This window comes from Conger conger, chromosome 1 (genome assembly GCF_963514075.1).
Source record: "Conger conger chromosome 1, fConCon1.1, whole genome shotgun sequence".
NCBI classification, from domain to species: domain Eukaryota; kingdom Metazoa; phylum Chordata; class Actinopteri; order Anguilliformes; family Congridae; genus Conger; species Conger conger.
In genome coordinates this window covers 36200328-36224160 of record NC_083760.1, presented here as the reverse complement: position 1 = coordinate 36224160, position 23833 = coordinate 36200328, and the positions used below count along the sequence as shown (strand labels likewise).

The following is a 23833-nucleotide window of genomic DNA, read 5'->3' as shown; positions in this document are numbered from 1 at the left end:
CACAAACTGATCTCTGGCCAACATATCTCGGGTCTGGTCATCTACAGTGAGGTAAGCTTTAACCACAAGCCTACGCAGAGCGTTACCAAACTCCTGAGCTGTCTCATTGGGTAACCTCCTCCTTTCTGCAAAAGCAACTCTATTCCACTCGTCGCTATAACAAGGTTCCAAGCACCTGGTCATAGCTACTTTCAACCGGGCGTAGTTCCCTTTGTCTTCAACAGAAACCCCATTATACATATCACGAGCATGCCCAGACAGTAACAAGGACATAAATTGGAGTTTAACGGGCTCACACCAGCCATTTACATTAGCAGCTAGCTCAAATTGTTCTACCCAGTCACACCAGTCCCGACCAACCCCAGTAAAAACATCTGACATAAACACTGGGCGAGAAATCGAGCCAGCTGGTCTCATCGGGGCAGCCATACCACCAGAACTTGAAGGCTGATTCTCATTTGCAATCACCTCTGGTGGACCCGGCTGGGCTGAAACATTCTCTTCCCCTGGGCCTAGCATATTTTATTTATTTATTTAGATCCCTCTGCTGCCACCAGTATTATAAACTTTGCTGTTAGGTGTTTTAAGGATAGTGTAATGCTGCCACCACCTTTGGTATACCGGTCTGGTCCGGTGTCAGGGGAATGAGAATGTTCACAGACGGTTACAGTACAAAAGATACAAGTTTTATTTAGGTACCATTCATTAAAACATCACCCAGCAATATGTCCCCAAAAAGGTCAACCCTCAGTACTTAGATGGCCCCCCCACTTCCCTAATAGATACGGCACTGCAACTCAAGTGAATTAGAAAGCTTGGCAAACACACTGCCAGAAACACTGCACAGTATAAAGCACCGCAACCCACTGCACACTAAGAAAATGGTATGGAAAATGCACAGCACTCTAATAAGGACCACTACAAACTATAGGTCAGTCAAACCACACAGTATGAAAAAATACACAGCACTCTATAAAAGGGCCACTAGAGCTAGGCAGGTCAACACCCACTTTCACCCATAGAAGGGTGCAGAGCACCCCTCTAGTCACTAATGTTGCCTCCGGGGGCTCTTGGCAAGGTGATGAGCATTGGGTTAAAATACTGTAAATATCTAGAGATAAATGATATAGACTTAAGACGAAAAACACTGACAAGACAACACTGAACATGAACGTCTCTAGAGCGTTTTAAAACTTAACTCGCCCCGGGCCGACGAGACCCCCCCCCGTGGGGGTTGAGCATAGGAGTCTCCCGTCCCCGTGGCAACAAGACGCGCCCGCAGCAACACACTCGCTGCTGTAGCCGGCAAGCAGACGTGACGGTCAGGCGGTTTACTTGTATAGGCACGAGATGGCGTGCTGAGCTTCTCAGACGTGACGGTCAGGCGGTTTACTTGTAGAGGCGCGAGAAGGCGTGCTGAGCTTCTCCGCCGGTCATCTCGTCCAGACTGCAAGGAATACTGCTAAGAATATCGTTCCGGACCTATGCAGGCCGTCGGTCAATATTCGTAGTTCCTTCAGACAAAGCAGCCCAGACTCTTCCCCGCCCGGCCGTTCAATGTCTCTTTTCTAGCTCCGCGGCTGCTCCCCACACCCACAACACAGGTGAGCATCATCAGTCATTAGTCAATCGTTCCTCAGTACGTGCAACACAGGTGAGAGTCATCAGTCCACAGAGAGAGAGCCCCTCCCTCACATTTCATCACAATATTAAGCCTATTCATAGGCTAAATTAGTTGCAGATTATCCATACAAAACTGCATTTAGTCCAGGATTAACCAGACCCTATTTTGCTATTGACCATCATCTTATATTACAGCTCATGGTAATGCTTACATTATGAGTCACATGAGTCACACAGAGTTCTTAAAAAATAGAATGGTTATTTTATATTTATTGATATATCAATGACCTAACATTGGCTTTGCCAAAACCTCAGGCATGGTAGTTAATTGATATATGAATAAATACATTAAATAACCACTATCTTTTTGTGTGCCCCTGATACTGCTTCTTCAGTTGTCACACTCTTGATGTCATACACAAAATATGTCTTCTACACTTCTGGTTTCTATATCTTCAAGGATATAGAAACTCATATGGAAAGGTAAGTCAGAAAAAGGTATCACAAGCTCATTAGCTAGCTACGTTAACATTACAGGGCGGCCTTTAGCGTAGTGTAGCGTAGTGGTTAAGGTATATGACTGGGACCCGCAAGGTCGGTGGTTCGATCCCCAGTCTAACCACAAAGGTCCCTTTATAACCCTGCATTGCTCCAGGGGAGGATCAAGCTGGAAATAAAAAACTTAAAGGAGCACTGTTGCACTTGTGTTCTACCTTACCTCTAGCTAAAATAATGTCCATGTTCACAAAATTGTGACTGCATCCTATGTGCATAACAATTAACTTAGGCTTCTTAGTCCTGGATCATTTATGTCTAAATTCAGCTCTGCTCCATAGCTTGTTGGAAACACATGGCTATGCCATGCCCTCTTGGCATGCCCAAGAGAGAAGTTAGGAAAATAACAGCAGGCAATAGTTTTACTGAAGGGGGATGAACCAGGGAGGACCTGGCCTATCACAAAACAGTGCTAACTTTATGTTACGCATTCGTCACTGATGTACAGCTACTGCATCCACTGTAAAAAAAAAATAAAATAAAGCCGGCTAATTCTCCAATTACGGATAATTGAATCCAATTACACATACAACATTCATATTCGGAAAAAACTCAATCGTAATGAGTACTGGTCTGAAACGGATACTGGGATCACCCCTAGTAAGTACTGCAAGGTGCAGTGATGCAAACTCTGTGTTCGGTTGTCCATGTTCCTCCGCTGTCTGTCTCTCGCAATTCTTCCTCTGTAAATCCCGGTTCAAAACTGTAAGGTTGTATTTCTTCAAAATCGATTGTTAGGTAAGCGATCTATAACAAAACCCGTTATTGTCTACTGTCTGGTTCCGGGATCTGCCTTCCTTTTTAGGAAGTCGCTGTCCACTGTAAGCCTGTGTGGGAAATTGTGAAATTGATGTTTTGTCGCAAATGGTGTCAGGTAGGCTATATTCTTATTAATATCAATGTTTATTAAGATCACATGACCCAAAGTAAGCAAACTGAATGTGTCAGAGTAGCCCATCTTAAAGTTAGGTAGCCATTAGGCTATGGAATGGATTACGATATAGGATAGTAGGCCTACTCTATACTTTGCTCTTGCCATCACTCTGATATTACTCTTCATCTCATCTATCCGCAAGACCCTTTTCTAAGCACTTTTTGGTAAAATGTAACCTGGCCATCTTGTTTTTGCAGCTAACCAGTGGTTTGCATTGCAGTGTAGCCTCTGTATTTCTGTTCATGAAGCCTTCTGCGGACAGTGGTCACTTGACTAATCCACACCCGACTCCTGAAGAGTGCTTCGGATCTAGGATTTTTTTTCTTTATTATGGAGATAATGCTTGTCATCACCTGTCAGTCCCTTTGTCATTAGTAATCTCATCAGTGCTCACAACAGTTGATTATGGTAAGCCTAAGGTTTGGCCGATGTCTAACAGTTTTATTTTTCTTTCTCAGTTTTATAATGGCTTCTTTGACACAGAGAGTTGAGGGCAAACTTTGGTCCTTATTTTGATAAACAGCAATCATTTCCAAAGATGATCAAAAGACTAGAGGAATGACATTTCCTCATTTCCTGTTTTGTTTTTTTCTTAATGTAGATTTGTTAAAGAACGTAGAACATATCACCTTTTGTATCAGACCACCCAATTTTTAGGTGAGCAAAAGTATTGGAAACAGGAAACTAGGAAATTAGTTTCGGTCCCTGTGGCAAGAAAGAAATTTGGTATAAAACCCCATCCCACTTTTTTTATTTAGTATTAAATAATCATATAAATATATACAAGTTTACAATCAGATTTGTAAAAGTTTTGATTACACATTCAATTAAAACATTCCCCTTGGAATTCAACAGTTTCCCCCCCAGTGATACAGATGAAGTATCAGTGCACTTGCTATTAAACCCGGACATAAAATATTCAGTGCAAAACAGTTCTTCCCTAAAGCTTGATGGTGGTGGTTTGCATAAATTTGAGTCAGTACCTGTAATTTTGCTTTGGCAAAGTGGCACAAATCAGTGGTATATGATTTTGGCGCCATATTGCCAATTAAAAAGGTGCCATACTAAGCATTAAAATGACTACTCATGTTCTCAGTGCTCAGACTTCAAAAGTAGATAGATTTGGCATGTCTAGTGAGCTGCATCTTAGGGCCATTCCCCTTCAGCACATTACTTAAGGTCTTTCTGAAGACAGCTGGGAGACATGCCATAGTGCCACTGAATGGATGTTTTAAATACCATAACAGCAGTAGAATTCCTTCACTTTGGCAATTTTAAATGAAACATTATTTTCATTAAGATAAGTTTACCATTATATTAAGAGTTTTAACATTTCCAAATAGACAGTGCACTCCATAAGTATTTGGAGTGGCACAATTTGTCACTTTGGCATCAGATTCACCAATCACTCTTAACTTCAGAAAACTTCAAATGTAGTCAAACCACAAGCTTTTATATTTGATCAAAGACTCATTAAATTAATTGAATTTGAATTATTGGCCAATTGTAAAACAACTATTTTGTTTTCAGTCTGTAAGAAAGTCTGGAACACTTTTCTTTTTTTTTTCGTTTTCGTTTTTGCAGTAATGGCACTTGAACAATGGCTGGTAGCCTATGGTTCAGAAACACTAGACTTGGCAGGGAGACCATTTGACGTGTGTGTGCATGCATGTATGTGTGTGCTTGTGCCAATTCACTCTAAGGATCTGTGTTGTAAATATGAACAAGATTGTGCTAAACTGGTGCAGGAGCTGCCACATGCAATGTATGATTAATTTTTGAACGTCTTGATTGTTCTTCTCCCATGCCACAACATCAGTGTCCAGGGAGAGGTGTCCTTCCTACACAGGGGGCCAAAAGTAATAGGAAAATCTATTCTCAAAAAAAGGAAATAAACAAAAGACAAGGCAAATAGTTCCCTGTTAGCAAATGGAAACAGAAAGGTGGTGGTGCGGGGCAGCACAAGCTGGGTTCTGAGTCTCTGGGTCACGGCTCAGTGGCATTTGTGAGATCTGTGGTCTTAAGTGCTGTTGACAGAATTTGGCTGGGTCATGACAGGGACATCAGGTCCTGTGAGGGGAGAGAGCACATAAGAGTACATGAACTCACCTCAAATGCACCAGTGGCCAATCAAAGAATTTTCAAATAAGTGAACCAACTCAGTCCTCGCAATGCGGAAAACATAAGAATAAACTTGAAAAATGCAGCTAACCTACTTATGAACAGCTTTGTGTGACAAGCTTACACCTGTTATACGCCTGCCAACAGCAGTGCAGTTCAGAGTTACTTCCTCAACCTACATTCCTCACATAGTGAGGATAGCCAATAACCGACAGATGCTTTTATCCATTAACAGGGCTGGAACCAGCCTACGGTTGTTAGGTGCGGCGTGCTTGTCTGAAGACTGCCATTGCCATTTAAATGTTCCTCCAACTACCCCTAAGCATGCTTAACAACGTGCAGTGTGTCCTTCATGTGCTTTTCTCTGGCAGGAGCTTTCAGTTTCTCTGTAGGATAATAGAGAGCTGAAGTTCCCACATCACTGCTCAGTTCTGGAAAATAATTTCCTCCATTAATTTTCTCATTGAATTTTCTGTTCTTTACAAGGTGTCATACCAGCTTTTTGTTTCCAAAACATTACTACATAACTCCCAAACTATGAAATTTGTGAAAATAAACAAAAATGTATAATGATTTAAGTAATACTGTAGGCTAATTATTTTTATTGGCAAACAAACTACATAATGTTGCATTAGCAGTGACATTGTCACTGATCGGACAATGCTCAGTCTGTGGGGTTAACGAGAGAAGGATGTATTGTCGCCATTTTTAAAAAAAGTATTGCAGCAGTTAACCATTGAACTGTATAATAACTGGAAGGGAAACGTGGTCATGTGGTTCCATTCAATCCTATTAAATTTTGTTCCTCCGCAAGTGGCACTGCCACAAGATGGTTGCCATGGCCCTGAAATAGAATTATTGATGCGCATGCCATTATAAAATGAATGGCAGGCGCATCGGTAATTCTATTCCCGTGTTGTCTAAACTCATCACACTCGCTCCAGCCAGAATTACAGCCCCAACTCTCACATTGCATTCATCAGTAGAGGTAGGCAATACCATTTTACAATTTACAAAATGTTTTCTAGGCTGAACCAAAAAGAAAGCGAGATCATCAAAAATCACTGAATCAATCCATAGAGTAAGCAGACTGATCTCTCATTGGTTGAGGCAGAGGCTCTTGCCAACATAGTTGCGTAACAGTTTCATCATGTGACAAGGCCTCACTCTACTGTAGTTTCAGTTTCATCTCCAAATCACAGAGCTACACAAGCTAGCCTGCAATTGGCTTACAGCTAACTAGCTTGCTGGCTACTTTTCAGCTCAACAGTTTCCCCTACAGCAACTCATCTGTGGGTAACTGCCACAAAATAAAAAGTTGGTCAATAAAGGCATTTATTTTGAAAAGGTGTGTTTGGATATGCAAGATCATTAGAGATGATAAATCACATATAAAATGAAACCAATAGACTGCCCACCAGCTTAGATGAGTTAAGTTGACAGATTTAATTATTTATCAGAGCACACATATGCCAAAATCCTGAAGTAAATAGTAAATGCGGAAATAATGAAATCAGGAAATAAATCATTAAATGAGGATATAAATATTATTATGTGGAAAATAAATAGAATTGAATTATTATTAATGTTGACGTTATATTTATGCATTTAATTATGTTCTATATTTATTTATTTATTCATTAATTAAATTTTGGCACTGATTTTCGCCTGATAGAGGGCAAAAATGACGGCGGAGCTTCACCTGAGTTTTCAGAAGATGGGCTGGGCATTGGTTGAACCATTATCACAGGGTCTGTTCCTGGATTAAACAAAAACATTCACAAACTTCAGCAAAACCAAATTAATTTACAAAGAAATGTCCCTACCACCCTCCCCTGTACTCTCATGTGATCTAAAAATCAATAGATAATTCCTGTTTGTTTTGGTTTGGTTTAACATACATCACTACATGCCTGAAACTTTCCAAGAAACTTCATGAGGAGGAAGGATATTGAGCATAGATGCACATTTGAGATTTGGGAAACAAATCACCCCATTTTGGGGCATTTTTGCCCTAAAGGCGCCTCCTTTAACCCTTTAACACAAAAGTGCCACTCTCCACCTTATACCGTTTCAACCACTGAAAATGACTGCCATACTCAACCAAAGCCAAAACCCCTTGGTTTTTTTCCACAGTTATTTATTAATTCTGAATATAAAAATCTGACATGTCAAGGGAATTATTTAGTCAAGATTCATACAGAATATCCCCATACCAAGGGTAGCCAAGACCTTTTCTGGATGTTTAGAGGCCTATCCAAACATGTTCCAATAATTTGTAGATGGATTACTTTTATTATGGGAGAACAATTAGCTTGGTTTGTTCCCTAGTATAAAACATTGTTTTCAAATTAGTACCATTTCCAAACTTTGCATGAATATCACTGCACATCATTTCAAAAGTAACAGTCTCTTCACTTACAGAACCCAGCAGTTGTACAGTACATATGAACAGATTAATTTTAGTGTTATTATCAACAAAGGTATCTGTTTTTACATCATGCTGGTACTTCTTTCCTTGAGCACAGAGGTCTCAGGTGGCATTCACAAAAATAAGTAGTTCCAATCTAGAATAGTACTTAATGTATTTTTCATGAATACACAGGTAATACAGACATACAACAACTGAAGGCAAAACTCTGGTGTACAAGTTGCTATGGAGTTGTCAGTCAGCAGGTCATCGGAAATGTATCCATATATCCAAAATCGCACACAAATGCATATGGGCCAACTGAAAGCATACAGTATACAATTTTAAACTCCAGAAAGTCAGTTCTCTCTCTTTCTTATAGTTATATCCCTTCAGTAATCTTTTGCCTTTTGTTAAAGGCAGATATTTGAAGAAAAAAAGGTCTATTGGAATGTGACTCTTCCAGTTATACTGGATGTGGCATGTGCTTACGGTATGATGCATCCTGCTTCAGAAACGCAGAGTGGTAGCCGTACAATATAAACCAGCAATGTCACATGGGCAAAAAATAAATACATCTGTGGGAGTTCCTTGCAGATACAGCATATATATAAAACTATGAAGCCAAGACAGTGTCAAATGTATAACCCAAAAGAAGAAAGTATCATTCAAAGGAAAAACATCCATTATATAGGGTGACCAGATTCCCCTGAGGGCCATGTAAACAATGCAATGATGACCTACAATAATTGCAAGTAGAATCAGAAAAACACAGTATAATATGCTACAACTAAAATCTACATTTGGTGACCCTATATTACGTTTTAATTATAATTTTTAAAAATTATTCTTCACTGATATTTTCATTATTTTTATTCCTTTCATATCACATAATGACTTGGCGACATGGCGACATGGCTCAGGCAGTAAGAGCAGTTGTCTGGCAGTCGGAGGGTTGCCGGTTCGATCCCCCGCCCGGGCTGTGTCGAAGTGTCCCTGAGCAAGACACCTAACCCCCAAATGCTCCTGACGAGCTGGTCGGGGCCTTGCATGGCAGCCAATCGCCGTCGGTGTGTGAGTGTGTGTATGAATGGGAGAATGGAGAAGCATCAATTGTACAGTGCTTTGGATGAAGGCGCTATATAAATGCCTGCCATTTACCATTTACTTCAATATGTGTGTTTGATTAGTTAGCCTATCGATAACACTCGCTAATAGCTTGCAAGTAAGTTTACAGCCTACAGCCGAATACGGAAAAGCACTGCCCAACAGTTGACTAAATCGACTCAATATTTGCTGTGACTACCCTTGCCTTTAAAACTGCATCAAATCCTGCAGTCCTGCAGTTTTATAAGAAAGTCAGCAGGTTCTACCAAACATATTGGAGAACTTGCCACAGTTCTTCTACAGAGTTTGGCTGTCTCGCTTGCTTCTGGCTATCCAAGTAATCCCAAACAGCCTTGACCAAGTATTTATCTGAAAAGTGCTCTATTACTTAATGTTACTTTATTGAATAAAATGCCAAAATTTCACTGTAACATTACATTTTTTGGAAGATTAATGTTTGGAAATCGCAAATGTGCTCTTCTGTACTGACACTAAAACAAAAAAATAAAAGAATATATACAGATATCTAAGACGAAATTCTAAGAGCTCAATGATGTAACCAATACATAATAGTAGGTGCAATGATTATTATTTGTTTAATACAATTACCATTTGTGTCTTCCTATTTGTTTTATGTTTATGTTACATTTATTATGCCAAGACGAACTGTTGAAAATGTCAAACAGTTTATAAATGGAGTCCATCCTTAATTTGTGCCAGTAATGTAGCTATCATTTTAGAGTCACTTAATTACAATTGTACAAAAAGATTGTTCAAGTTGCAGTTATTTTCATTATTGTCATTACAGACGGGTGTAAGAAAAAACCACAGAAATACAGTGCCCCAGGGATCACAGTGTAGTATGAGAATAGCCATAAACTATTAAAAACAGGAATACATACAATTTAAAATTGTACATTTTAAATTAAAACAAATTCTACATTAAAATGAGAAAAAATACAACAATGGAAAATAAATGCAATGTATGCATTTTTCCTGCTTGTGGAATTTATATTAAAGACAATACAGTAGATTACAGTAGACCCTGCTCCTAGTTGGTATGGTAGGATTAATGGATTTTAAAGGCATTGGTGCACAATGATTCTTGAGGGATTGATTGGGGGCCACTTTGACCTGAGTTTATTTTTATTTTGGTACACAGTCTATTTTAGTTTTTATTTTAATATGTTGGATTACTACAGAGGTACTTTGTAAGAATTGATACTCATTCATTATCCTAACCCGTTTATCCTGAAGAGGGTCACTGGGGGGCTGGAGCCTATCCCAGCATACATTGGGCGAAAGGCAGGAATACACCCTGGACAGGTCGGCAGTCCATCGCAGGGCATGCACACCATTCACTCACACACTCATACCTATGGGCAATTTAGGCTCTCCAATCAGCCTAACCTGCATGTCTTTGGACTGTGGGAGGAAACCGGAGTACCTGGAGGAAACCCACGCAGACACAGGGAGAACATGCAAACTCCGCACAGAGAGGCCCCGGCCGACGGGGATTCAAACCCAGGACCTCCTTGCTGTGAGGCGGCAGTGCTACCCACTGCACCATCCATGCCGCCTAGAAGTGATACTGAATAACCTAATAAAACTATGGTTACACCTCATTTCTTTTAACCTTTCTTCAATACAGTAACAATTTCTTTTAAAACTTGAACAACTGTTTCTGATCTTTATTTCATTGCCGTTACTCAACTCACAGGCTCCTGCTGATCCTGAAGTCTTTGGAATCACTATTCTTGATAATTATGACTAAATAAGTTGGTATTGTGAAGCATATGGTACATATGCAAGCTATACTGAAGACCCTGTCAGAGCAAGATGCATCCAAACAAATATTATTATTATTTTATTTATTTTTTTACTTCTGGCCAAAAGTGAAGTATGTCACAAAAATTTCATTCAAAACAAATGTGCTTTGTGTCAACTGTACATGTACTGTACATGTATACTTCAATAAAACAGCCATCTGGCAGTGTTTCTTAGGCCCTGACCCACACAATACAGGTCTATCTCCCTGCATCCCCTGACCCACTCGCTGACCTTCATCCTGTTCTGCCCTGATCTGGGCCTCCAGGTCTTCTGGGTCCATGTACTGGAAGTCCATCTCATCCTCAGGATCCTTGCACTTCCCACAGCAGAAACAGCAGCAGCAGCAGCAGAAACAGCAGGTGAAAATAAAGCCGCACGAGAGCAGAGCCTGAAAAGGAGCCATCACACGTGCATAAGTGCAGGGACCATGACCATAACCACTTTAAAGCAGTGACTGGCTACCAGGACCAAAACAACAGCAGGTCAGAATTCATGTACCAGAAGCACAGATAAATGGTCAGACAATAACATTCAAAGCTGGGCGGCTCTTGGCTCATGCCAATTACATCTACATAACCTGCAATTGTTGAATTTTCATCAAGGTTCTGTGTTGTATTGCAGTTAGCTCACACAAAATAAGTGTCCCTTGAGCAGGGTTTCAGCAAAATATCAAGAGAAGACAAGAAAGTACAAGCTTGCGTTAATGATAGCCTTGGGCTATCAATTGTAAATGAGCAGTCTGGGCTAACAGTCTTTTCAACTTGGTCACACCATCAGGCTATCACCTTATTTTTTGTATGGTCGTAACCTCACAAACATACTCACCGAGCACTTTATTTAGGTATTTATTCAACATATTTTTTGGACTTCTACTGCTAGCATATCCACTTAAGAGTTATGACGTGTTCAGAGATGCTCCTGACCCGTATCTACATGGTTGTATGCATTGCAGTGCTGCCACACAATTGGCTGATTAGAGAATCGCATAAATAAGTAGGTGCAATACAGTTCCTAATAAAGTGCTCGGTGAGTGTAAATCAAACAAACATAACTGAACATAACTGAAGACCCCAGGTGTCTGTAGTAGTATTAGTAGTTTTTTTTCATAAACCTGACCAAAGCCACAGACATAGCACCTACAATGCTCTGGGCATAAAAGCCTCACCTTACACCACCACGTGGATAGTAGGAAGTAGTGCTTGACACTCTCCTCCCCAAACTGATCAGCCACGTACAGCCCCATGGAGCCATACTCATCGTAGATTTTTCGCTTGGTCTCATCGCTCAGTATGGAATTGGCGTTGTTGATCTCCTTGAACTTTTCAGCAGCTGCTGGGTTATCTGGATTCTTATCTGGGTGATACCTCAGCGCCAGTTTCCTGGGGGACATTAAATGATATTTAATTTTAATTACATTTATTGCAATTTAAATGTATTCTACTGAAAAATGATGTGGTAAGTGATACTTCTCCGGAAATCTGACATCTAACTGGGCATGTTGGCCAGCAATAACAATGTTTAGCGGAAACCCTGGTCAGCACACATTAATTAATTTGCAGGAGCCAAGTGTTGAGAAGAAGGCTGAGTACCTGTAGGCTCTTTTAATGTCTTCCGTTGATGCTCCTTTCTCAAGTCCCAGGATCTCGTACAAGCTGTCCCCAGCTGTGGACATCTTCCGCTGGGTGGGTCGGTTTGGATCCGCCATGGACCAAATCTGAGATAGTGAGAAAACTGTTATAGCTCTGTTCTGCTGTTCCCTGTTCTCTGGTCTGCTGATGCATAACCTAACAGTACAGCTTTGCTTTTATGTCTAAACTGACCATTTACCCACCCCTGAATGAAGGTTTGGGAGGTGTTGGAGGAGGCTGAGAGGAGTTGGAGGTGTCCTCAGTCCGCCACCAGACCCCTCAAGATAATAGGCACCGACATTGGAATGGTTCAATGGCCACCGATCGGTTATGCCAGGGGTGTCCAATCTAATCCAGAAAGGGCCGGTGTGTGTGCAGGTTGTTGTTTTAGCACAGGACTAAGACAGCTGTTTCTACTCATCAAGGTCTTGATTAAAGACCATGATTAGTTCATTAGTATAATCAGGTGTGTTAAAACAAAAACCTGCACCCACACCGGCCCTTTTAGGATAAGATTGGACACCTCTGGGTTATGCGATTTCAGATGCAGCCACAGTCACTGTATATGACAGCCATGTATGAAAAAGTATTTTTCTCGCAGATGCGCAGGTTTTTGGTGGTTTGGACGGAATTTAATCTCTGATTGGCCAGGAAAGCCTGAATGAAATCTGGCAACCCTGATCATGATCACTTAAATATTCAGGGTCTCATTCATTCAGAGGTGAAATGCTGAATGACGAAACTGAAAATGGCATTCGAAACGTACGTCGTCTGCGTCGAGTAACTTAGGCTACTGAAAGCTACTGTCCCGACTTCCGAGGCTCTGATACAGTTAGCTCTTTGCTAAACATAATTTCCCTTTGCACGTTTAGTACAATACGTTGCTAAGATTGGTAACGTTACTATTCATTATTGTGCGAGATGACCGGTCTTCGACATTTTTGGTAACGTTAGAAACTACTATTAGAACTACTATTTGGTGTTCGAACAAACGGCGTGGCAGGTTTGTAATGAGGCACAAGGCGTAGATGGACGCTTGACCTCTCAGTTCTCACTCTGACAGTTGAAACTGAGCCAGTTAACTTACAACATTACACGGTCCGAATACCAACCAGATTCAACCTTAGCTGACGTTGTTTCGTGTAATGTAACGTCATTAATTCAGGTTTGGATGTAAAGTCCAAATTTGGCAGAAGTACGCTAGGTTAAGTGAATTTATTAAATGAATCAAAACCACTTGCCTACTACAATGTACTAAATAGTTAAACAACTACAGGTAAGGCTTCAGTGGGAAATCCATATCTTGAAGGTAACGACAGGACGTAGCTGGCTAGTTAACTGTAAATTAAGCTCAAGTATATTCGACGGGAAACTGCTCACCTTACCTAGTCAGTGCAATAGAGATGAGGTTGGGCTTTTGTTGGATCATAAAGACATTCTCTTCTATTCCAGAGATGGCCAGACTCTAGCAGCATAGCACACAGGCTTACGAAGACCTTTCGCTCGGCTTTCTGAATACAGGAAGCGGAAAAGAACAAAATAAAAAGTCATGAGTGGTGGGAGGGTTTTTGTAGAAAGTTAGAGGTGGCCGCTTTCGATGTGCGTGAAGTTAACTTTTTATTGGGATATTCGCCATATTCCGTATCCCAAATTCAATAACACGAAACGTTCACATTAGATATTTACACTACTTTTTTAACCGTGGCAAGAAAGATAGTCCACTACAAACATACGTTTCGTAAGAATTACTTAGGCTTTGAAAATTGGAAATCAGATTGATCTCTCTGACAATGCTGACATTTTAGGGACCTTCTAAAAAGTACAGCGACAAGAAATGTAGGAGATTCGAAATAAAAGCTTCCGATCAACATGAATAATAGCCATGGAACTTATTCCACCATCTCAGGAACATATGAAGACCAATGATATAGCATTTAGGTCTGGACATTTCACAAATATTAAAGATGTCATCTATTTAATCTAGATTAATCTAAATGTTTAATCTAACATTTTTAGATTGAGGAATTTAAACTAGGTTTAATTGCAAAATGTAGCATATTTCATTTTGGTCACTTTATTTGTAAACTGTAAGAAGCAGGTGGTTCTGTATAGCACTGGTGCCTCACAGGCAGGAGTTACTGTGTTCAAATCCCAGCTGTAGCCTCTGTTTGTTTTCATGTCACATAATAATGGATGACTGGGCATTACAGAGAGCAGGACTACAGCTTTTTTTTAATGGGAATTTAAAACTGAATTAATTAAAGTGGCTGGCACAGTGCTGAAGTGAATATCCCTGGTGCCTCACAGTAAGAAGATTCTGAGCTTGAATCTTTGCTATGGATTTTCTGTGTGAAGTTTGCATGTCACATTGTAATGGACCGATGGTTTTTATAGAGCAAGCAATACTGCAATGATGTTTTGGATATTTAAAATAGAATTAATTTTGGTGCAAGCATCGGTAGGACAGCACAAACAACATACTGGTTATACTACGTTTCAGGATTCAAAATGTGACCAGTTTAATTTTGTTTTTTAGAAAAAAAATCAATAGGTTGAATAATATACTGAAAACAACTGGACTCCACAGAGGGGCCCCTACTGGCCATACTACAACTTCAATAATAAAAATGTACTTCTGTTTTTAAAGGCAAAATGCAACCAACTGTACCTAATAAAGGCCCCCCTATTGGCCATAGTACAACTTTCAGAATCCAAATACTTACTTCTGTTTAATTTTGGTGAATTTGATTCATTTTCCTTGGAAAACAATTCAATACCTTATCAATGATATGTAGGACAGTAATAAAACCAAGTGTACTTAATGGAGAGCCCCATACCAGCCACGAAATAACATTCAGAATAAAAAACGTACTTCTGTTTAATTTTGGGGAAGATTTTTAAGGCAAAAAGTAGCTATTGCACAGCAGCAGAGTAGCTTCTCAACCAGAAGACAGACAGTAATGCAGTCAACTGTACTATACTCTACTGGCCATAGTACAACTTTCAAAATGCAAAATTGACTTCTGTTTCATTTTGTGGAAGTTAATGGAGGACGGCATGGATGGTGCAGTGGGTAGCGCTGCCGCCTCACAGCAAGGAGGTCCTGGGTTCGAATCCCTGTCGGATGGGGCCTCTCTGTGTGGAGTTTTCATGTTCTCCCTGTGTTTGCGTGGGTTTCCTCCGGGTACTCTGGTTTCCTCCCACAGTCCAAAGACATGCAGGTTAGGCTGACTGGAGAGTCTAAATTGCCCATAGGTATGAGTGTATGAGTGTGTGAGTGAATGGTGTGTGTGCCCTGCAATGGACTGCCGACCTGTCCAGGGTGTATTCCTGTCTTTCGCCCAATGTATGCTGGGATAGGCTCCAGCCCCCCTGTGACCCTGTTCAGGATAAGTGGGTTAGGATAATTAATTAATTAATTTTTAGGAAAAAAATGAATAGCTTCTCAACCATAAGAAGGACAGTAATAAAAACCAACTGTACTTGATAGAGAGCCCTCTACAGGCCACACTACAACATTCAGAAAAGTAAATGTACTTCTGTTTAATTTTGGGGACGTTTTTAACGCAAGAAATTTAATAGAATTTTCCTAGGAAAACAATTCAATAGCTTCTCAAACCAGAAGACAGACAGTAATATAACCAACTGTACCTAATAGAGGGACCCCTACCGGCCATAGTACAACTTTTAGAATACAAAATAGATTAATGTTTAATTTTGTGGAAGTTGTTTTAGGAATTTCTTTTTTTATAGCTTCTCAACCATAAGAAGGACAGTCATAAAAACCAACTATATTTAATAGAGCACCCTAGACTTTAGTATATATATATATATATATGCTTATATTTTGTGTGTGATAGTGTAAAAGAGCACATTTGAGATTTCCAAATATTCATTTTCCAAAAGATTAATTTTACAGAGACATTTGTGTATTTAATTTAAAAAAAGTAACATATTACTGTAAGCAGTTGAGTACTTTTTTCATTAAAAACTTGATCAAGGCTGTCTGAGATCAGAAGCAAGGAGCCAACCAAAATCTGCAGAAGAACTGTGGCAAGTTCTCCAACATGCTTGGAACAACCTCCCTGCTGATTGTCTTATAGAACTGCAGGACAGCCAAATTACTCAAATGTAATGTAAAATGCATCATACGTTTATTTAGGACCTTTCATTTAATTATTTTTGAAGGAATCTTATCTGTACAGAATGCTATACAGGTGCCTAATACTTTTGCACAGTACTGTACATCATCAATAAAGATTAGCAAGCACACTCCAGAATCAGCCATGCCAGCCCAAGCCATGACACTTCCTTCACTGTGCTTCACAGATGAGCAGATCCCTTCTTTCTCCACACTTTGGCCTTTCCATCACTTTGGTAGAGATTAATCTTGGTCTCATCAGTCCATAAAACTTTGTTCTGTAATATTTGTGGCTCATCTCTGTACTTTGCATATTGTAATCTTCCCTTCCGATTAATACTACTGATGAGTGGTTTCCATCTTGTGGAATAGCCTCTATATTGCTGCTCTCTATGTCTTTTTTGAACGATTGATTGAGATGCCTTCACTCCCGACCTGTGGATGATGTCACTGACTGATGTTTTTGGGTTCTTCTTCACAGCTTCTGCAGTTCTCCTTGGTCTGTTTTATGTCTGTTGCTCAGTGCGCCTGTGGTGTCTGTCTTTTTCAGGACATTGCAACTTGTTGTACAAGCTATCCCCAATGCTTATGCAATAGATTTCCGCTCTTTTCTAAGCTTCAGAATGACTTGCTTTTCTCCCAAATACAGCTTTCTCGTCTTCATGTTTTCAAACACAAATGCAGTCTTCACAGGCAAAACCTAAGGCTAAAACCAAGAGGATAGATATTATTTATTGTTTAACCAATCAAACTAACAGGACATATCTGGGCAACAAGAAACACCTATCAGTCACATTTCCCTATACTTTTGCTCACCTAAAAATTGGGTGGTCTGATACCAAAGGTGATATGTTCAAAGTTGTTTAACAAATCTAGATTAAAATACCAGGAAATAAAAGCTGAAATTCGGATCTGTGATCTTATGTAAATCTTTTGACCGCAAACTCAATTGTCTTCCGTGTATAGCTCAAAGAAATTTACCTTGATGTTCCAAAAGAGGGGGGGACTGTATATATAGACTAGTTATCCAACAGGATCCTACTTTGCAACTTGTGCTTGAAACTTACAAGCAATTTTGTGTGGGCTTGGAAAAACAATGTTTATAATAGGGCTATTTTACCAACCCAGGACGTCGACTTTGATGACGGTGAAGTCGAAAAGCTTGTCCCGATTTTCTTCACTCCCCCTTGTTCGCTCCTTTGTTCCACTCATTAACTCCACTGCTTTGCTCCACATTCTTCCACTCGAGTAGAGTGGTAGTGGGGGACTGGAGTTAAGGAGGGTGGAGTGAAAGATAATGGGATGCAGCCATAGAGCATACATACAAAACTGGAGAGGGTGGGAGGGTCCAGGCAGTGAAGCACCTAGAATGTTTGCTGAGCCTCTCTGCTGCCTTCAACATCCTCCTGTCCTCCCTGTCAACAACAGGGATCTATGGCACAGCCCTGGACTGGATTGAGTCCTACCTCTCTGGTCGCTCCTTCCAGGTTACCTGGGCTGGTACGTTATCGACACCTCGGCCCCTTGCCACATGAGTTCCCCAGGGCTGAGTCCTTGGCCTGCTTCTTTTCTCTCTTAACACTTGTTCCCTTGGCCCTGTTATCACTGCACATGGTCTTTCCTACCACTGCTATGCAGACGATACCCAACTCTTCATCTCATTCCCACCATCTGATAGCCCGTATCTCTGCTTGCCTGAGTGACATCCAGAGCTGGATGGACAACCACCATCTAAACCTCAACCCAGGTAAGACTGAAATGATATTCATCCCTGCCATTACCTCTCCCCATCTGGATCTCTCCATTTCCCTAGGGGATACCACACTGACGGCATCACCCTGTGCAAGGAACCTCGGCGTGGTGATGGACAGCAGACTGTCCCTCTCTGAGAATATTGCGGCAGTGACCTGGTCATGCAGGTTCTTCCTATACAACATACGGAGAATCCGCCCCTTTCTCACCCCCTACTCGACCCAGCTCCTGGTCCAAGCGATGGTTTTATCCCGCCTGGACGACTGCAATTCCCTCTTGGCTGGCCTCCCAGCATCCGCCATCGGACCCCACCAACTTATCCAGAATGCAGCAGCTTGTCTGGTCTTCAACCTTCCCAAACACTCGCATGTCACCCCCCTGCTCACTTCCATCCACTGGCTGCCTGTCATGGCTTGCATCAAATTCAAAACATTGGTACTAGCCTTCCAAGCAGTTAAGGAGTCTGTCCCAGCTTACCTCCAAAAAATCATCAGACCCTACACCCCTGCCAGACCTGTTCGTTCGGCCTCCACAGGCCGCTTGGCACCTCCCCCTCTCCGAACTTCCACCTCACGTTCACGACTACTGTCTGTTCTGGCTCCATGGTGGTGGAACAAACTCCCCATTGAAGTCAGAACAGTAGATTCTCTTCCCATCTTCAAGCGCAAACTGAAGACGCACCTCTTCAAGCTGCACCTCTCCCTGTCCCTCCCTACCTCCGTGTAAACCTTAATTGTTGTCTTTCTGTGATTTACTTGTGTGTCAGGATGTTTAGTAAGGCTAGGTAAGCAGTGTTTGGCTAGGTAAGGGGTTTGTTCATACATTTGTGTGTTGCGGTATTACGAAAAAAAAAGAAAAAAAAAGGATGATCAAATAGGCCCTGGTCCTTATCTTGAAATTGTACTTCCCTCTAGGGTCTTTCAGCGCACTTATCCCTGGTTATGGGTATGCACTTTGCACTTTGTTGTACGTCACTCTGGATAAGAGAGTCTGCCAAATGCCATTAATGTAATGTAATGTAATGTAAATGGTAAATGTCTGTATTTATATAGCGCCTTTATCCAAAGCGCCGTACAGTTGATGCTTCTCATTCACCCCTTCACACACAACAATGGCGATTGGCTGCCATGCAAGGCACCAACCAACACATCAGGAGCAATTGGGGGTTAGGTATCTTGCTCAAGGACACTTCGACACACACAGGGTGTAATTGAACTGGCAACCCTTTGACTTCTTACCTCCTGAGCCAATGTCACCCCCAGTTAACGTTGTTAGCACTGGCATGTCATTTAACTTTTAAAGATTTAAATCAATCCTATAGTGGGACTTTTGCTGTTCATGGATGGTGCGACAGAAATCTTCAGTGCTGTTGACCATAATCTAATTCTTTTGTTTTTATCGTTCTACTAACTAAGTACTGTTAAAAAGCTAATTGTATGGGTTTATGTAAACAATTGGACAAACTATGTTTTCTGTGAGAAATGTATTGTTGAGTTCACGTACATACACAGCATTCTCCATTCTAAAGCTCCATTTTGCCTCCATACTTGAAGTTAACAAACTTTATAATGTATTGCTTCTAAGGTTACATCCCTGTTTGACTTTATAAGGGAATATCAACAGCTAACATCGGCTAGCTAACTTGTATGTTTAACCAACATTTGTTTACTGAACGCTAAGTTAATGTTTGTACTGATGAACTAACGTAGACAATATCCACGTTTCTATAATAACACTACTAGTTCTAAATACATTGTATTATTACAGACTGCACCACACGTTTACAATTTCATATGACTTTTGGAAAGAGTGTTGGCCAACTCATAACCAGTACCCTACCAGCTTGCTCTTCATACTCATATTCTGAAATACGGATGAAGCAGACATCCCAAGTTCACAGAACTGATTTCAGGGAGATTTGGGCAAGGTTTCAAGGAGACATGCCGGACTCGTGCTGCTGACCACCGCCAATCCTACAATTATAAGAGAACTAGGCTACTTCAATATTCTTATCATTACCTCAATTACTCCTGATTAGGGGATCATAAGACACAAATCACTTACTCATTCATGTGACTGATGAAATCTCTCTGTTCCTGATGTCCTGATGACACTACAAAAATAAGAATTATTTAGAACTAAAATGCCTATCATTATGTTAACAGCCATTTTGTTGTAAGTGCATTTTAATTTTATAATCCATAATGGCTATTGTTTCCCCTTTATGCCTAATAACTTAAAATATGTTTATTCAGCCATATTATATGTTACAATATGGCTGAATAAACAGCCAGTGCAAATTGACGTGGGCATGCCTTATCACATAAATGCAAATAACGTCTGAAAGCAAAGTTGTTGATTCTCACAAAACTGAGAGAAACACTACAGTACTGTGCAAAAGTTTTAGGCAGGTGTGAAAAAATGCTGTAAAATAAGAATGCTTTCAAAAATAGAAATGTGAATAGTTTTTTATCAATTAACAAAATGCATGAACAGAAGAAAAATCTAAATCAAATCAATATTTGGTGTGACCACCCTTTGCCTTCAAAACAGCATCAATTCTTCTACGTATACTTACACACAGCTTTTGAAGGAACTTGGCAGGTAGGTTGTTCCAAACATCTTGGAGAACTAGCCACAGTTTTTCTGTGGATTTAGGCAGCCTCAAATACTTATGTCTCTTCATGTAATCCCAGACAGACTCAATGATGTTGAGATCAGGGCTCTGTGGAGGCCATACAATCACTTCCAGGACTCCTTGTTCTTCTTTACGGTGAAGATAGTTCTAATGACATTGGCTGTATGTTTGGGATTGTTGTCCTGCTGCAGAATAAATTTGGGGCCAATCAGATGCCTCCCTGATGGCATTGCATGATGGATAAGTATCTGCATATACTTCTCAGCATTGAGGAGACCATTAATTCTGACCAAATCCCCAACTCCATTTGCAGAAATGCAGCCCCAAACTTGCAAGGAACCTCCACCATGCTTCACTTTCGGCGAACAAATTGCCTTCTGCTACAGCCAAATATTTCACATTTTCACTGATCAGACCGGAGAACCTGCTGCTATTTTTCTGCACCCCAGTTCCTGTGTTTTTGTGCATAGTTGAGTCGCTTGGCCTTGTATCCATATCAGACGTATGGCTTTTTGGCTGCTATTCTTCCATGAATACCACTTCTGACCAGACTTCTCCGCACAGTAGCTGGGTGTACCTGGGTCCCTGGTTTCTGCCAATTCTGAGCTGATGGCACTGCTGGACATCTTCCGATTGCGAAGGGAAGTAAGCATGATGTGTCTTTCATCTGCTGCACTAAGTTTCCTTGGTCAACCACTGCATCTGTGGTCCTCAACATTGCCTGTTTCTTTGTTCTTCTTCAACAGAGCTTGGACAGCACTTCTGGAAACCCCTGTCTGCCTTGAAATTTCTTCCTGGGAGAGACCTTGTTGATGCAGTTTAACTTACATTACAATGGTTCATTAGTTATACTAGCTGATGCAGTATAACTACCGTGTGTCTTGTTGCTGTGCTCAGTCTTGCCATGGTTTATGTGCAAGTGTACCTAGAAGAATTGATGCTGGTTTGAAGATAAGTGTGGTCACTCCAAATATTGATTTTTCTTCTGTTCACTCACTTTGCATTTTGTTAATTGATAAAAAATAAACTTAACATTTATATTTTTGAAAGAATTCTTACTTTACAGCATTTTTTCACACCTGCCTAAAACATTTGCACAGTACTGTGCATCTATGGCATGACAAACCATGGTTGCCTGTATAATTAGGTTCTACTGGGTGAATATGTGGCACTAATTCCTATTTCCGACATGGTACTGGGGCGTAGTGCATAGAACTGCCGTCAATTTCGTTCTACATTTTATCATATGACTAGTTAGTAAATGTGGGTGGCATGGATGGTGCAGTGGGTAGCTCTGCCGCCTCACAGCAAGGAGGTCCTGGGTCTGAATCCGGTCGGTGGGGCCTCTCTATGTGGAGTTTGCGTTCTCCCCAAGTTCACGTGGGTTTCCTCCGGTTACTCTGCTTTCCTCCCACAGTCCAAAGACATGCAGGCTGATTGGAGAGTCTAAATTGCCCGTGGATATGAGTGTGTGAGTGAATGGTGTGTGTGCGCTGCGATGGACTAGCGACCTGTCCAATGTATGCTGGGATAGGTTCCAGCCCCCCTGTGACCCTGTTCAGGATAAGCGTTAGGTTAAGATAATGGATGGATGGATGGATAGTTACTAAATCATGCATACACATGATTCTTAAAATGGGTGTACAGATGGAAAAATGTTGTAAATCACACATACACACCTTTTATTTATGAATCACAAATATTCGTAAAAGTGTGCAGACGAGAACACGCTTTCATGCTCCACGCAGTGAATGCCTTCAATTATCTATATATGGTGGCTTAGTGCATCTTATTTCACTATTTAAGCCACTTTCAAATGGCAGTAAAACTATGCCAAATTACACAATTGTAATTGTAATGAAACAGAAGGGAACATAATGGCAGAATTAAAAAAAATGGCAATCAATACAAAAATAATTATCTGAATGTGACATGGAAGTGCTGTTATTGGAGGTGCAGGAAAGAGCACAACTATTGTTTGGTCTCATCAGTTGTATTGTATCCAGCAAAACCAGCAAGTTGCGTATTGTTCATTCTAGTTGCTAGAATTGTTCATTCTAGTGCCATCACATAGCAACTAAGGTAAAGTATTTTCTCTATTTCATGTGCTTATAACAAGCTTTAACAAAAGTAATGAAATTAACAGGCTAATTACATGGTTTGTTTGCTACGAGAGTAAATGTTTGCTACGATAGTTAATCCAGCTTGATTTTAAATCTCTGTCTCTCTCTTGGTCGTGGCACAGTATACTGTAAGAAATGCTGTATGAAATTGCTGGATCATTTGTGTGATGCTTCATGACCTTTTTTCCATATGATGTATGAATTGAACAAAAACAAATCAGTTTGCAAATTAATTGTGCAATTACTTTTGTTAGAGGCTATGGACTTGTAGCAATAGTCACATTGGGAAAAGGGGTGCATATTACTGGTTTCGTGTTTCATTTGGCACTCCTGCCTCAGGAGATATGCCTGGTGGTGACAAATTTGCATGTATTTTTTTTCCACAGTAACTACTTGTTGTTTGCACAACAACCACTAGTAGGCAACTCGATCACTGTGTGAAATACTTGGAATGTTCCGACTATAGGGGACAGCAGAGTGTCATATTTCTATTATTGGCCTAGGTTTCAAGAGTAGTCCATGAACAGAAACATTGGAGGCTAGCTAGCTTCATTATAATGAAACGTAACTTTCCATTTGGCTTTCCTGACTAGAAGCATGGACCAACGTGGATGGTCATAGAATCAAATCAACAGGTCAACAAATCATATATCGAAAGCTTAAGCCTATAGGCATGTGTCAGTATCAGAGGAAAAGCACAACACAACAAATACACTGAATGTATTGTTCATTGTGTTCTTATGCCTAATTCACTGAATGCATTTTTTACAATAAAATATGAATGAATGTATGAAAATCAGTTAATTTCTTAGCTTTTGTTTTAGCTTTCAACTTCTCATTACTATTAAAAAAATTAACCAATTCCCAGTCCCAAGTTTGGCTGGCTCTCGTGGAGCGGCATAATTGGCTTGCTGCTCCAGAGGGAGGGACTTGGCAGGCTTAGCGGATCGCCACATACAACAGCACTCACG

The 23833-nt window shown here is 40.6% G+C and overlaps 1 protein-coding gene across 3 annotated transcripts; it reads right to left on the bottom strand.

Annotated features, from left to right (window-relative positions):
- Positions 1 to 3846: 3846 nt before the first annotated feature.
- LOC133108721 (dnaJ homolog subfamily C member 5-like) lies at positions 3847 to 13734 on the bottom strand. 3 transcript variants are annotated; one of them, XM_061218425.1, is made up of 6 exons: positions 13594 to 13734; positions 12170 to 12294; positions 11746 to 11959; positions 10812 to 10968; positions 6936 to 6992; positions 3847 to 5182 (listed from the first exon to the last, which is right to left on the bottom strand). In XM_061218425.1, exons 2-6 carry the CDS (start codon positions 12283 to 12285, stop codon positions 5133 to 5135), a joined length of 594 nt encoding a protein of 197 aa, XP_061074409.1. In that variant the 5' UTR covers positions 12286 to 12294; positions 13594 to 13734; the 3' UTR covers positions 3847 to 5132. The 3 variants fall into 3 exon arrangements, with proteins under 3 accessions (XP_061074409.1, XP_061074418.1, XP_061074401.1); XM_061218434.1 differs by having other exon boundaries at positions 13589 to 13711; XM_061218417.1 differs by lacking the exon at positions 13594 to 13734 and adding an exon at positions 12412 to 12594.
- Between the last annotated feature and the right edge of the window lie 10099 nt (positions 13735 to 23833).